We start from the raw sequence: 15,320 nt of genomic DNA on the forward strand, positions 1-15,320 counted from the left end.
GCTCATATAATTATATCTACGTGCCTTTCGACTTGCGCATTAAATTCATTGGATTATCTTGGGTTCACCTTTTGGCTGAGCATTTGTCGAGTCAGCAACTGCAAACGCATTACCCGATGCCATTCGCAGATAAAAGTAAAAGCAGCGACACGAAAAAGACCATTGCTTCAATGAGTTGGTAACACACATACATACATACACACACGCTCATACGCAACGTGTTGGTCCTCCTCTTTTATGCAACAATTTCCAAAAGCTGGCCAAAATCACAGGACGCACACAAAGCGCCATCGTAATGGCCAAGAGGCGAGACCGAGAGAACAGGCGGCCGATATGGAGGCCCGCATAAAAGGCACTTGAAATGCAGACAGGCCGAAGGCCCGTTACCTCTTTAAGTATCTATAAAATGAGAATGTTTATAGAAAAAGCGCTTCAGTGACTTGATTTGTGCATTAAACATATGTGTGTGTGCGCGTGCGTGTGTGATTTTTTTACACACAGACTTAGCTATTTCCCCCACCTGCCCCACTTTCCCAACCCGCCATCTAAATGCGCCTTTTTAGCTGGTGACATAAAAAGAAGCCAGGCTAAGATACATATACACATTTCCGGTAGATACTTATAAAGTTGCCATTATACATAGAGCAGGCATAATGTAATACGAAAGGGTAGAAGACCCACAATGACTACTAAAAGTTGACAGTTAAGAGCTGTTGGGCTGGGACAACTGCCGGCAGTAAGGGGATTCTCAGCAAGTCTCCAGCTTATTTCTCAACTTTTTACTGCACTTTTACGCATACCACATTCAAACATATCCGTTAACATATATTTCGGTGTGAATATACACTCAATCCTTTTTATGCCAATAAGTTACGATTTCTCCAGATGACGATTTCCCATACAATCTACAATATTTATTTAGTTTAGAGTTGCGCAATAATGATTCAAATATTCCGCGAAACATAAATAAACTATAAAACAAAAAGCTTGCTCAAGGTTTTATAGCACAAGCTGATCGTAAAAGTAAAATAGTGCAAAAAGGGTTTAATATATTTTTTTTTCTTTTATATTATTATTATTGTTGATTTTGAAATCATACATTGTAGGTCAGCGTCGAGGGAATGAAATCTAGTTTAGTAATCGGTTAGTTAAAGACAGCAGGCTTCCTCGTTTTCAATTTCTTCTATTAATTTAATTTAGAAAGTTAGGATATCTTCTGAACACTGAAGATTTAATGCCCCAGCAAACATTTCTCTTTTGCAGATATATGAGAATAGTGAAGCTCATAATTGCCATATGCCATATTTCCCGACCGACATTTCTATGGAAGATATATGATATTATGATCAGATCCGCTGGTTCCGACAAATGTACTGCAGATAAACGGACCTATTGAAAGTCTTAAGATAGCTTATATACTGAGAGACTAATTCGCATAAAAACAGGCAAACGGATAGGCCGATAGACGGAAATCGATATATCAGGTCGGCTGTTGATGCGGATATAGAATATGTATACCTAATGGGGTCGGAGATGTCTCCTTCTATGCGCTACACAGTTCGAGATAAGCTTATAGTACGCTCTACAATAATACAAAAATGTACTACTGGCTACTATACGATCATTTTTATATGTAGGCGATGCATGCATATGGTATGAAGCATAGCAACAAGAATATCAAACTGAGGAAGCAGATCCGTTTGCAGCGCGGTTAGCTGTTCGGGTTGCTTATACTTATTCCACAGAGTTGTTCCCACTGGATTACAGCGAAATTAAATTAAATACAAAAATAATTTGCTGAAAATCAGCAGGCATCGAGCAAATGATTTTTGTTTCTCTGCCCGGCCTGGTCGAAAAAGCACTTTCAATAATTGCCACTTTGGCGCGCATTAAAGTCAACTTACCCCACGATTGACTACTGCAGCGGGCGGGCCTACAGCCTGTACAGCTGTACTACTCAATGCTATCCTCACCCCCTGATGCCGCCCCTAACGTCCTTACATAGGGCATAATCATTATCGTTACAGTTTATTGCACATTAAAAGTGCGCCAGGGCGGCCGCCGCGGCCCCTTTACTTTTATGCCTTGGCCTGGCCAAACACTTGGCAGCATTACATAAAGCAAATGGCTATAAAGTGAAACAAGGAGGGTGAAAGAAAAAGCGGAAGATGGTGACTTGACCGTAATTGTCGCCATGTTCGCAGCCTTCTCAGTCGTCTTTGTTCAAATTTACACATGAATAGTTGTACCATAGACCGAACGGCCGACCCACCGACCGACAGAACGACCTCTCGCCGGGCGGTAGCCAGTTTAAATTTAATTTAATTGTAGACGAAATTCGGACAAGTCCTTTCTTTGATTTCACGTTCAATTGTACTCGAAATTTTTATTTTTATTTGATTTTTATTTCACATTTTTGCTTGTGATTTTATGGCGTGCTTTTCATGGCATTCCGAAAATATGCCCCAGTGGGGAATCCCTGTGCAGTGCCCTAGAAAAGCGCCCCGTTAACAATTAGCGCGCCCTGCACTTGATTCAATATGATTTACTAAGTATAAAAGCATTTACGAGTGTTTGCCTTTTATGCTACAGGGCAGAAGCGTTCCCATAAGTATCAGCTATTTAAGGGGTGAAAGCTCATTTGGTTTATGGCTCATGATTTTGGTAAATTATGCAAATGTTTGCACTTATTTGAAACAACATTTTTGCTGCTGCTTATATTCTTATATATTTTTTATTATTATTTTCCAAATATTGACAAGAATTTTATTTAAATTTTTATTGTCAGTTGTTGCCAATTTCTTGGCTTTGGCTGCAAATTCCAACATTGTCATCTGCTCGTTGCTTTTCTAGCAGCCCTCACGCCCGTTGCGTTTGCCAGAGCACATTTTTTGCCAAATCAGCAAATGTTGCCATTGTCAACTGAGTTCGCCCTGCCACGTTTCGAGTCGCATTTCTATTTTTTCTTTCACTTTTTCCGTCTCTGAAACTGTCGACTTCGTCACTGAGCAATGCCACTAATATGAAAGCAAATTTGCATAATAATTTTTGCCAGATTTTTTTGAGCTCGTGCTCACTACTTGTTAAAGTTGAAATTGTATTAGTTTTGTTTCTTTTCTTCTTCATTTCATTAAAGGAATTTCCTTTTATTATTGGGCATTCCCTGTGCAGCTTGTTGCACACACATTTTTGCTGTAGCTGTAAGGTTCAACAACATTGACACAGCTTAAATTTTAAAATTAAATTTAATTACCACAAATAGCATTATTAATTATAGTCATTTATTTGTGATGGCAGGTCAGAAACCACCTGCTTTTGCCTCTGTAAATGACAAAGTCAGCCCTTTATCGGCCTGTGCGTCGGTTGCATACCCCGGGGCGGCAAACAAGTGGCATTATCAGCAATATTTAATTAATGATATAAATTTGCAAAAAATGATTAAAATGAATTACTATTTGACGTAAGTGAGAAAAAATGGCATAGTGAAAATAGTACTTAACCCTTAATAAACTTTATTTACATTTGCAAAACAGGCTTTGTGTGCAAATTCCAAAGCCAGCTGCATACTGCTTGCGTAATAAGTATAATGGGTTGAGTTCTTCGCAGTTTTCAAACATGCTTAATTGTTGACATTTAATTGATTTCATCAGCCCAGAGTTTAGCAATTAAAGTGTACATCACATGCACCAATACTTAAACTCATTTATTTACACACCTTTGCGTGTTCGTTTTTTTCCGCTATTTCTGCTTTGGCGTGGCAATAAAAATAATTGGCTATAAATGGGCTAAAAGTCAAAACAACGCCAATTACTGCTGAGCAAAAGTCCAACTTGCGACTGCTGCTGCTGCTGAGGAAGGCATTGCTTTTAATTAATGAAAGCAAGAGAGCCGAGTGCCACTTATACCAGTATAAGCCAAACACAAACATACCCACAGACCCAGAGACATACAAACACATACACTATTAGCGATTGCCGTTAGTATTTTATGACTATGCCTGGCAGCTGTGAATGCCATCTAATGTGGCAGAGGCACTAGCTGGTTGCGCCACCTTTGGTTGCCGCTTGTCGCAGTCGGTTTCAAGTGCGTTCAGTTATAATTTTATGTGCCATTAATTTGCCACCGTAGACGAGTTTCGCATAAACATTACACACACGCACACACACATATGCATAAACATGTGTACACTTTTAATGCATTTTTGGCATATGCGTGTGCGGGACTGAGTGAATGTGTGTGTGTGTGCGTGCAAGCTAATGAGCCTACTCTGCATTTGGCCTTTGTTGTTGTTTTGTTTGTTTTGTACTGTGTGTTGTTGTTGCTGCTGCTGCTGCTATGTCTGGCATATAGGGCTAATGTTGACAAGAAGAAACTTTTGCTATTTATAGCTGCAACGGTGACACTTTTAATGGCCGCTTTGCTGCTCCCCGCTCTGCTATTAACGTTGATTGCATTTTTATAGGCCCCCAAATAAAAGAAATAGTGTAGCATACTTTTGCGGGCGCGCAATTAGCCACAAATAGCCAAATCTTTAATGTTTATACCATCAGACTGAGAAAAACTGAAATAAATGTTTTGCTTAAATAAAATATATATATAGGAAATATTAAAGTTACGCCTGCATATGAGACTGTTGTAAAGACGAAGTTTATCAAGAATAACGAAGAATGAAATACTCGGAATATCACATGATAAATTCGTAATAAGCAGAGGTTTGCTCGTCAGTCCACTCGTGTCATTTACATAGGTCAAAATATATTCAGTAGCAATAATAAAAAGTTAATTAGTATTCTTCTTAGAAATTCTATATTTATTTTTGGCTCTTCTCTGTCAAAGTGTTCTCGTTAAATTAGATCAAAGGGATATTACAAACTTTTTAAAATTAAGTATAGTCTTTAATATATACTCTATGAGCTGCATGTGGTCAAACAGAAACTGATTTTAAATTTAATGCAAAATACTTTACGCTTGCAACGCCCGCAAAGTACAAATACCAAAAATTTCCTTTACATATCTTTAACTTTATTACTTTATTTTCAACCCAGACGCTGAGTCAAGCTTCATAAAATTGCATAAACGCACATCACACTCACATGCATATCGTCTGTGTGCACAATAAGCCGTAGACAGCGCAGTATTTATACATATAACTGGGTATATAGGTATTAAGCGAGCATATATGTGTATCTTTTTCCAGCCGCGTTGTGTGCATAAAGCTTATTCTGCTTGCTTATTACTCGTACGAGTTCCTTTCGAGCTCAGTTTCCTGTAGTTGCGAGTCGTAGACGTTGGCTGGTGTCTGCTGTTTAAAATTTACGAGCTGAAGGTCTGGCTCGTTGCACGGGAGTAAGTCTTAAATCGAATGTAGTTCATATTTTGCATTATTTAAACGGCACGAACATAAAATCAATCCCAAAGACACACATACACCAGTACCCAATACAAATCGTTAGCTGCACATTCAGCAGAAATTTACCAACAATGCTCTCCACATTTAACGATTGATTTTTGGTAGACCGTTCGGTGGGATTGAACAAAATCATTGTTGCCGAAGTCGAACAATTTAGGTTCGAAATGCGTTGAGGCTGAGTGAAAATCTCTAATTAGCTAATTGCTATAATTAAATGCTTTGCTAATGTTGGCATTTCGTTTAGCTAAATGCAAAGATAATGTAAATTGCGTCAGACACCCTCATTGCTTCTCTCTCTCTCTCTCTCTCTCTATCTCTCTCACTCTCTCTCTCTCTCACTCTCTCTCTCTCTCACTCTCTGTGTGAACAAGTGTTTTTGTGTGGGTGCGTGTGTGTGTGTGTGTGCCATCATCATCGGGCATCATTATTGCGGTCGCCTGCGATGCCGGCAACGCCTAATGGCAAATCGAACATATTTGCATATGAAATGAGCGAGAAATCGAAACATGGCGGCAGCCAGGCACGAGCCACATCAAAAAAGCAAGCGAAACGATTTCCGGTTTAGATGGCAGCCGCTGTGTGTGTGTGTATGTGTGTGTCTGCTCGTGTGTGTACAGAGAGATAACTCATATGGTTAGTTAGTATGCAAAATTGTTAGCTTTCATAATAACTGTTTATGCTCATAATAAATCAGCCTCTGACTTATTTAGCTGCCCCATTTCATCAGCCCGCCGTCTTTTAAATTAAAACAAAGCACACATTGTCAGCGCGTCGTATGAGTGATGCGTCTATTTTTGCTACGCTTTAAGCAATGCGAAATTTGAGCACAATACAAGCAAATTACAAAGTCCGCTGCTCCAAGCCTTTGTGCGCAGCTTAATTACAAAATCAACGTCGGCTGCCAAATGCACGAGAAAATACTTTACAAATTTTAATAACTTTGTTTGCCCGGGCAACAAGACGAAATTGTTGAGCCTAAGAAATGCAAATTAGTTTACAAGTGATTTAAATAAGATACAAAAAGTGACGAGGGACAAGCAATACAAGCAAAAACTTGGCCGAAAAAGGGCTGCTAACAATATTTTTGGGGCCGCCCGAAAACAAAATTATTTTTAAATTTTGTAAAAGTTAAGTAACAAGAAAATTATACACCTTACACACTTCTATACAATTGCATAATTTAAAATTAAATGAAGTGAAATCAGAATAATGTTTACTGGCCAGAGAATTTGATCACAAAAAACATTTGAAATCAACTGAGCCATTTTTGACAATTTAAAAAAAGTATGTACCTACTACTACGAGCAAGCACAACGCCTATAAATATTTTAAGTAAATACAGTTTTTCTTTTGTAATAATTTTTATTAATAAATATATAAAGGACACTTGCAATCATAAAATGGCAAGCGAGTTTAAAATAGATGCAAGCACAAATGCCAAGTACGAAATTGTTAGAGCTGAGACTCGAAAAATACGCCAACCCCCAAAAAGCATAACTCAAAAACTGGCGCCGGGGCACAAATCTAAAAATGTTAACAAAGAAAAACCCTTGAAACTGAGCGCTGAAAAAATTAGCATAAAAAAAGGATTTGCGCGCTAATTTCACTTTAATGTAAACGCGGCGACTGCGACGATGACGTCGCCGCCATTACATCACTTTTATCTTTTTGCCCCTGACCACCCACTCAGCTCTTTGTGTGCCTTTTTGTCTTTAATTTATAGCATTATTAGTGGCACTAAGTAAAAGATCGCCGCATTTTTCTTTGCTTTTCCACTTTCCACTTGCCAGTTTCCGGCGTCTCTAGCTTTAGCTCCGGCTCTGGCTATGGCTTTGGGTTTTGCCTGCCCCAATAACAAAGTGCTAATGCCCCACGCTAATTATGCATCATTTGTAAGACAGTTCAGTGTTTTGGATTTTTTTTTTTATACACAAATTCTTTTTTCTTTACTTTTTGCTGAAGTTTTTTCTTGTCACAACTCATCATGCTTTTCTCTATTATTGTGTTGCTTTCAGGTCCCCCCGTTCTGTCGGAATCCATAATTGGCACAATGGGACGACTGCCCTGCAATGTGACCCCACCCATCTATGAGGATCGTGTGGCTTTGGTAATTTGGTACAAGGTTGGACTCAAAACGCCAATATATAGGTAAGTAGAATAAATATATTTTGAATGCATGAATCTTGTAAAAATCTCTGTTAACTATTTAAAGCTCAGAAGCTAATATGTGAATTCCTACGCAAGTATGAAAAGCTAATATTTATCTCTATCATTACCTTCTTTCTTTAAGTACATTTTAGTGCCTTGGTGATATCAAATTAAGAGGATATAAAGTTGCTCGGACAAAGAAATTTTACTTTAAATATTAGGCAAGAGATTTAATCTGTAAGCCCTAAAAAATGTATCTTTATTTCATAAATGACTCAAATAATAGCTCAGCGCAAACAATTCTATGCGATAGAAACCAATTCATAAAAACATGAATTAAATAAATATGCAAAGACTTAATTTAACACATGACCGGCTGAAACGATTCGTAGCAGCTATCGATATTTATTGATAATTAGCTCAGTTGATACATTTCTTGTGTGTGACTGAATGTGCCGGATTGAGAGCTTTCCCTTATCAAAAATCAAGCATCTCCTTTTTTCTAACCTTCAAGCTCTTGTGTCAATGGCAGAGCCATAGCTGGAAGCTGGGTCCAGGCCACAAAAATTTCGTCGACCACACACACAGATAAGCACACAGCCACACTCACATACACATACCTACACGCAGAGGTCCATAAATAAACAAAATTGATTACCACAGACAACTTTTGCGTGCTGAACCCGCTCAACCCACTCGCCAACTGGCAGGCATACAGACAGACAGACGGAAAGATAGGAGGGAGGGTAAATGGAATCTGCACATGTCAGTTTGGTGTTTCTTTGGAGAGGGAAGCGGTTGGGAGGTGGCACTTTTTCATTTTGATTTAATGTCTGCTAATTAAGCAATTTTTTGCATGTTTTTGGGGCTGCTCAACTGCAGCCATTAAATTAGCATAACTAGAAAATTATACACAGGGTGATAGGCTGCCTGAATGGCAGGCAGTTAGACGAGCCTCTAAATTGAGTAAAGTTTTTGGCTGCGAGGACGACCTGAATCTAACCCTCAAGGTTACATTTACAGCAAAGAAAAACTTTTTCAATTATTCATGTCGAACATTATGGCATTGTACTTAGTTACTGGCAGAGACTTTTCCTTTTTGTATCTTATAGATACGTCTGCATACATCAAAGAAGCAAAACTTTAATTGGATTTGTTAGACTCGGACGCATGTGTGTCGCTCTACGTGTGTCTGTGTGTGTGTGTGTGTGTGTGTCGAGACAGAGTCGCTGATTAGCTGATTGCTGGCTGAGGCTGAGATGCCAAGCCGACAGTCAACGCCATTGACATGCGGCTGAAACTAATTGAACTTCAGCACTTCAAGGACTTGCAAATGACTAGAGCGAAAATAGTAATTAGCGTTGCGTAACGACAGTCAGAGCGAGCCGAGTAGCAGGCCACGCTTCAACTCTTGCTTGTAATTAAAAACCACTCAGCAAGTAAATTAATCATAAAACGTAACTTGCCTTTTGCCATTGCCAATCGCATTGGCCATTTTTTTCGCGTTTCAGCTCTCCGCTGGACCATGCCCGCAGCCAAAAAATTTAATTTACTGATACCTCAACGCCACAATGGCTGCTCAGCTTTCTGGCATTTCAATTTACCATCGATGAACTCGGACTTGAAGCGCTCTTTTTTATTACCAACTGACATGTGAGCAGCCCATTGCTCGCTTTCTGCTTCTTTCCGCTAGCGGCCTCATTATACCAGGACACGCTGAGCATTGCATAACTGCGCCAGATGCCTGCAAATCAAAACCGAAATGCAATAAAACACAGACGAGCACTGGCTGCCTGTCAAACTGTGCATAGGGCGCCGCTGACTTAATAACCGTACTATGTTCGAGGGTTGCCAAAGTATATCCCAGATGCACGTATGCAATACACAAACAAGCACAAAAGGCATATATTGGCAAAACAATCAATTTCTGTGCAGACTGAAGAGATGACTATGCATCTAAGCTGCATTCATCATAAATAGTTTCTAAAACAGACAAATTGAATAGCCTCTGCCAAGCTAACAATTTTTACCTACGCATGTAGAAGTGTTGCCTACTTTGGGGCGCTAGTTTAAAAATTGCAGCTTCATGGAGTTCTGTCGAGAGCTACTGGTATTTGCAATGCTTGGCATTAAATCAACTACACTTGTTTGTTTTCTTTTTCATATTGCAAAATTCAATATCACATTGCTGGTTTTTCATATACATAGGTTGAAAGAGACGCATCAATTTTTATTCGCCTAGTATTTTTGGAGGGAAACCCAAATGCTGTCTAATTTTCCTTACATTGACAGGAGGCTCGTGTTGACTCTGAGGTCATTCCGGTATTAAACACAGCAGCATCAGTAAATAAAAGTCTTTTTTGAACTTTAAAAATCAATAGCCAAACATTTCACACGGCAGCTGTAAATACAAAATAAAAAATCTTTAGACCATTGATTGACCGCTGAAATAAGCTCGTAATAGTAACTTTTTAGCGCCCTTCTCACAAACCACTACAACATAAGAAAAGAAAAAACAGAATTAATCAATAATCTACAATTACAAACTAAAACAATAAATTACAACAGACGGATGGGGGGGTGGGAGGTAAGGGGTGTGCACATTAAGTGGGATTATTAATTCAGTGCAGAACCCAATTACACAGCTTGCAAAAGTTTTGCGCCAGGTGAGAGACCTTCACGGCGAGCAGCCTTAAAGTTTTTTTTTCGGTTTAAGAAAAACGCTGCACACAATTTAAGAGCTGTTTTTTATCCAGTCTTATTTATTTTCCACTTGTTTTCTATTTTCTTTTTAGCGTGGATACTCGCGACTCGAACTTTGCGCAGGGCACGCACTGGTCAGATGAAACGTATCGGGAGCGGCTATCCTTTCACGTGGAAGGACGTGCCGGCACGCTGACCATCAAGTCAACAACAGAGGACGACACGGGCGAGTATCGCTGTCGTGTCGACTTTCAAAAGAGCCCTACACGCAACTCCAAAGTGAATTTAACTGTCATAAGTAAGTATTGAGCACTTAACCATGCAGTAGACCATGCAGCAGCAGTTGCAATGACATTGTGGCATAATTGAGCAGCTAATTTGTTCAGCGACATATCCTGACCACCACTCAGCTCTTGGACAAACACATTAGTTACAAAATAAGACGCCAACTGTATGCTCTGTATACTCAGCCAACAAGTTTTTCTCAATTTCCCTTTGGTTCGCAAACAGCTTTTAAAGTGCCAACTTGGCGAAAACTTTTCCGCCGCCCTTCCTGCTCTTTAAGCAAAAAGTGCAGCGTGCAAACTTTAGAATTGAATTTATGCTATTTAAATGGTATTTTCCTACATTCTTATTACTCTTTCCGAAAAGGGTATTAGGTTTGCTGATAAATTTACAAAGAGAACTTCTAATATTATATTTGAGGTCTACACGAACAACTTTACAAAGAAATTAATATACAGCGTAAGAGATTCAATTAATAAGAACTGTTGTAGCTCTCAGGTAAACGCAAGTATAAAATGTATTTTAACTTCTTCTAATAATTTTTGTATATATTAAATATATACATTGTAAATTGGTAAGCAAAGAAACTAAATGTTGTTTTTTGATTAATGTTTATACATTTTATTAAATGAATGGGAAACTGATTGAATTAAGTGTATTTAGCCTTCGGACACGCCTCGATTAGGTTTTATTTCTTTATATTATCCTTCTATGAGTATTCTCAATGCCGTCTGGCTGTTACCTGTGTGCGGCTACGGCCCCAGTTTGCAATTTAGCATTAAAATTTATATGCGAGTCCAAAGGCGTTTAGCTGAAATATACGGCCACGTCTTTGGCTGGTTACAAAAAAAAAATATTGTTGGTAAATAGTTGCTGTTGGCGTTGAAGTCGGCAGCGGCAGCGGCGTCGCTGCTGTTAGATGAAGCGTTAAGCGGCATTGGCCAACGGGGCGTGGTTATGTTTTACAAACTTCTTGAGCATGTTCAGCATGCAATGCTCCACCATCTGTCATTGTATGTGTGCGTATGTGTTTGTGTGAATGCGTGTGTTTGTGACATGTGAAGCGTAAAACCATAGCTGGATTTAGAACTTTGTTCGTCGGTTGGCAAAAACTTTAAAGAAGATACGAGTATTAGATTAAAAGTTGCCCCAGCCTTGGGTGGACAGTTTAGACAACTTGCCGCTGCTAATGCGAGCGGTAACAAGACGCTGCGGGTCTACAGCGGAAGGTATAACAAGCCAGAGTGGGGCACAGAGACAGAGAGAGAGAGAGAGGGGGGAAAAAAGGATGCCACTAAGTCCTGGACATGTTTTGCAAATTTGCCAGCAAATATGTTGAACTAAGCTCCGGCTATTATAGCCATGAATAAAGCCCATTTCCAGCTGGCAAATAGCTGAAAAAAATCAAAAGAAGCATTACAAGCGAAATACAAATATTTTCAAGTGAATAATCGGAGCGTGGCGCGTGCTCTTCGAGCAAACAAGTCAAAATAGTGGCAAGTGGGCAAATAAAACAAGCGAATTTGCGAAAATTAAAAGTTTGCTCAACACGTTGGCGAAAATTTACGGCTATATATTTTACAGCAAGACATGGCCGGGCCGAGAGCATCGTAAAGCCATCTTGCAGCACCACTCGTGGTCAGGCAGAAAAAAAATATATATAAAAAAAGATAAAGCGCAAAGCTGGATCTGACTTTGAGTTGAACTTTGCAACCTGCAGCCGGCGCATGGCGTGGGCTGGCTCTAGCAAGGACTTTAGTCCTGCGAATGAAACATGGCAGCTTGTCGAGACTGCAAAGCAGCTCTTTAATATTTAGACAGCAGTTTCTTTGAGAAGCTTAGTCTAGAAAGCTGTTTTCCAAGGGAAAATTAAATAGATTAGAGTCTAAGGCAAGGGTTAGTTCAAGTAGGGTTTTAATAGTTAACAGAATGAGCTTTATTAAACAAAACGTGTTGAGCCTCAATTTAAAAAGCTAGCCTTAATAATAAACTATAGAAATGCATGTGCTCTATAATGCTGTTTCTGCTGATCATTTCAACACATTAAATTTCTCAATTATTTTCTACATTTGACAGCTCCGCCTGAATCTATCATCATTCTGGACAGCAAGGGTGCCACCATCAAGGATCATACACTTGGACCCTACAATGAGGGCTCCAGTGTGAACGTCACGTGCGTGGCCATTGGCGGTAAGTTCATCTATACGTGCCCGACGTCTCCCACGTGATGATGTCGAGGAGTCGACGAGTATTTTGCCAAGTGTTGACGTTGCTTTTTGTGTCTGACAATTAAAAGTGATGAGCATGAAAATGCAGGCAAAGATTCCGCATTTTATTTAATTTCACATTTGCTGAAATGCTGTCGACTGCACGAACCAACGGCCAACAGCCAACAGCCAACAGCCAACAGCCAACACACAACGAGCATCAACAATGCCCACACAAATTGCATTGAGAGCACTTGAAAATTGCTAAAAGCCAAACAAGACAACAAATGAAATAGCGAAAGGCACTTGGGCACACTCACACACGCACACACATACAAACATACGACACACACACGCGCACACAATTTGCAGGGGGCACTTCTTGCACTTGTGAGCACATAAACAAACAGTCAAAGACAGCTGCTAAATCGCTGCAAGCAACTGACAGGGGCAGGGACAGGGATTTGGGGGCAAGCTCAATTCTCAGCCGTATAACAAACATATCAGTTGCACACACACCCAGGAGATATCTGCTCATACTCTCCGCTTGACCCGCTTCTTTTATCCTTGTAGCTACCCGCACATACACACACATGCACGCATGCACACAGTTGCACTCAATAATTCTCTTCTCTTTTGCTTTGCTGCAGGTCGACCGCAGCCAAGGGTTACCTGGTGGCACGGCAATACAATGTTCAATAGCTCCGGAGTGGGCCACCCGCTCTCAGAGCGACGGGTGGGCAATGTTCTGTCGCTGGCCAAGCTGAAGCGCAAAAATCTCCACATGCAGCTGACGTGCCGGGCGGAGAACAATAATTTGACAACGCCAATTATCAGCAGCATTGTCCTTGACATGAACTGTGAGTTTTGCCAAAGGATGCGCTGCTCACATCAGCTAATTAATTAATTTTTATCATTGTGTGCGCTGCAGTGCGTCCTCTCATTGTCAAGTTGCAGGACGAGAATCGTCCGCTTTCGGCGGGAAACTCTTATCAGCTCAGCTGCGTCGTCATCGGCTCACGTCCAGCGCCAACGGTTACCTGGTGGAAGGGCAGCACGCCCATGAAGAATACGCATGAAATTGTAAGTACCCAAGCTGAGCCGAAAAACCCTTGAGAGTCGAAAAATTTACGGGGTACAGCAAAAACATATTCGACCATAGAAGCACCTGTAATTGGCGAAAGTAAACAACGTCTTATAGTCGTCTCCATACAATTGTTACAAACAGAAGAAAAAAAATTATAAATATTTAACCAATTCTTATCTATAATAAATTTATAATTCATCAGCAAAATATACGACAGCTGGTATTCTAATACAAGGTTTTTCGGAATTGATTAAATTTATTGTTAGGAAACAATGCCTTAAAAGATATTCGAAAAAAAAAAACAGAAATTCGCCAATTCGCCAATTAATATGCCCCACAACAACTCTGGCTAGGGTGTGCACATTCAAATTGCAAAGCCGGGGGTTGCTTGTTAGACCCAAGATAAGCACCCCTCGCGTCAACCCCCTTCTTGGGACTGCTTGTAGACATGCTTTGTGGTAATTGAAGTTACTTTAACGGCAGTCACGTAGCTGCCTTCAATTAAAAGCAGGGACCGGCCTCAACGACTGTCCATGGCACGTCGCTGAGGGGTGTCCTGCTCCTTTGTCTCGCTTGGCAGCACACACAGAGGACCATTAACTGTTTTGCTATTTCGTTGACTTTGCAGGCCAATCCAGATGGTAATATGACCACATCGGTGCTGACATTCACGCCCACCATCGACGATCGCGGCAAGTTTCTATCCTGTCGTGCCGAGCAGAGCATGATACACGAGTCGGGCATGGAGGATGGCTGGAAATTGGACATCTATCGTAAGTTTTGTTTACATTGGCATTTGCCTGCATTGCTTATTAGCTGCGCGGAGTGAATGACATCAAAGTCGCCTAGTTTCAGTCAATCTGAGTGACTTCTAAATTACCGGCAATGCCAAAGCCGCAGCGAAGGTGGCGTATGCTTAATATTTAATTTGCTTGCCGCAACTTTTTAATGAAAACGAAAGCACAAAGGCACCGCTGCCACGTTCGCTGCCGATATCGACTTTAAATACTTTCATCCAAAAATGCTGCAAAAAGGCAGAGGCTATAATTTTTTGTTTGTTTTCTTTTTTTTTATATATTATTTTCTTGCCGCTTTTTGTGTGCCAACTTGTGGCAAGTTTGGCAAATTAATTTCCAGGGTCGGCCGGCAAAACTTTGCGCCAAACTTGCGAAACTTTTTAACCCGCCGCAAACACCGCAAGCAGCGACGCCGACTGCGAAGCCATCTTTACGCTTTTACAGTTTTTCGACCTGTTTGCGCAAAATTTAAATGGCAATCCACCTCAGATCCCTCCTCCCTCGTTCCGACCCACTACACCGCTTCCGTTTCCTGTTTGCCTTTACTGTGCGCTTTGGTTGCTTACCTTTCAAAATGTTTTTTTTTTTTTTTTATGATGCGCCGCTGCGCCCATTGTATTGAAACTTGTGGTCCATTGGGCAACCGTTTGGGTAGGGAAGGGGTCTTGTTTGCAGAATTTGAT

The 15,320-nt window shown here is 40.4% G+C and overlaps 1 protein-coding gene across 6 annotated transcripts in view; it reads left to right on the forward strand.

Annotated features, from left to right (window-relative positions):
• The window catches only part of side-VIII (sidestep VIII), a 71,071-nt gene that overhangs the window by 39,304 nt on the left and 16,447 nt on the right, over positions 1-15,320 (forward strand). For all 6 annotated transcript variants that reach the window (XM_015173933.3, XM_032436939.2, XM_015173935.3 and 3 more), the window contains 6 exons: positions 7,426-7,558; positions 10,354-10,559; positions 12,623-12,736; positions 13,404-13,613; positions 13,685-13,836; positions 14,469-14,613. In XM_015173933.3, the coding sequence (XP_015029419.1) occupies positions 7,426-7,558; positions 10,354-10,559; positions 12,623-12,736; positions 13,404-13,613; positions 13,685-13,836; positions 14,469-14,613 (960 nt within the window). The remainder of the gene's footprint in view (positions 1-7,425; positions 7,559-10,353; positions 10,560-12,622; positions 12,737-13,403; positions 13,614-13,684; positions 13,837-14,468; positions 14,614-15,320) is intronic.

This window comes from Drosophila virilis, chromosome 5 (assembly GCF_030788295.1).
Source record: "Drosophila virilis strain 15010-1051.87 chromosome 5, Dvir_AGI_RSII-ME, whole genome shotgun sequence".
Taxonomy (NCBI): domain Eukaryota; kingdom Metazoa; phylum Arthropoda; class Insecta; order Diptera; family Drosophilidae; genus Drosophila; species Drosophila virilis.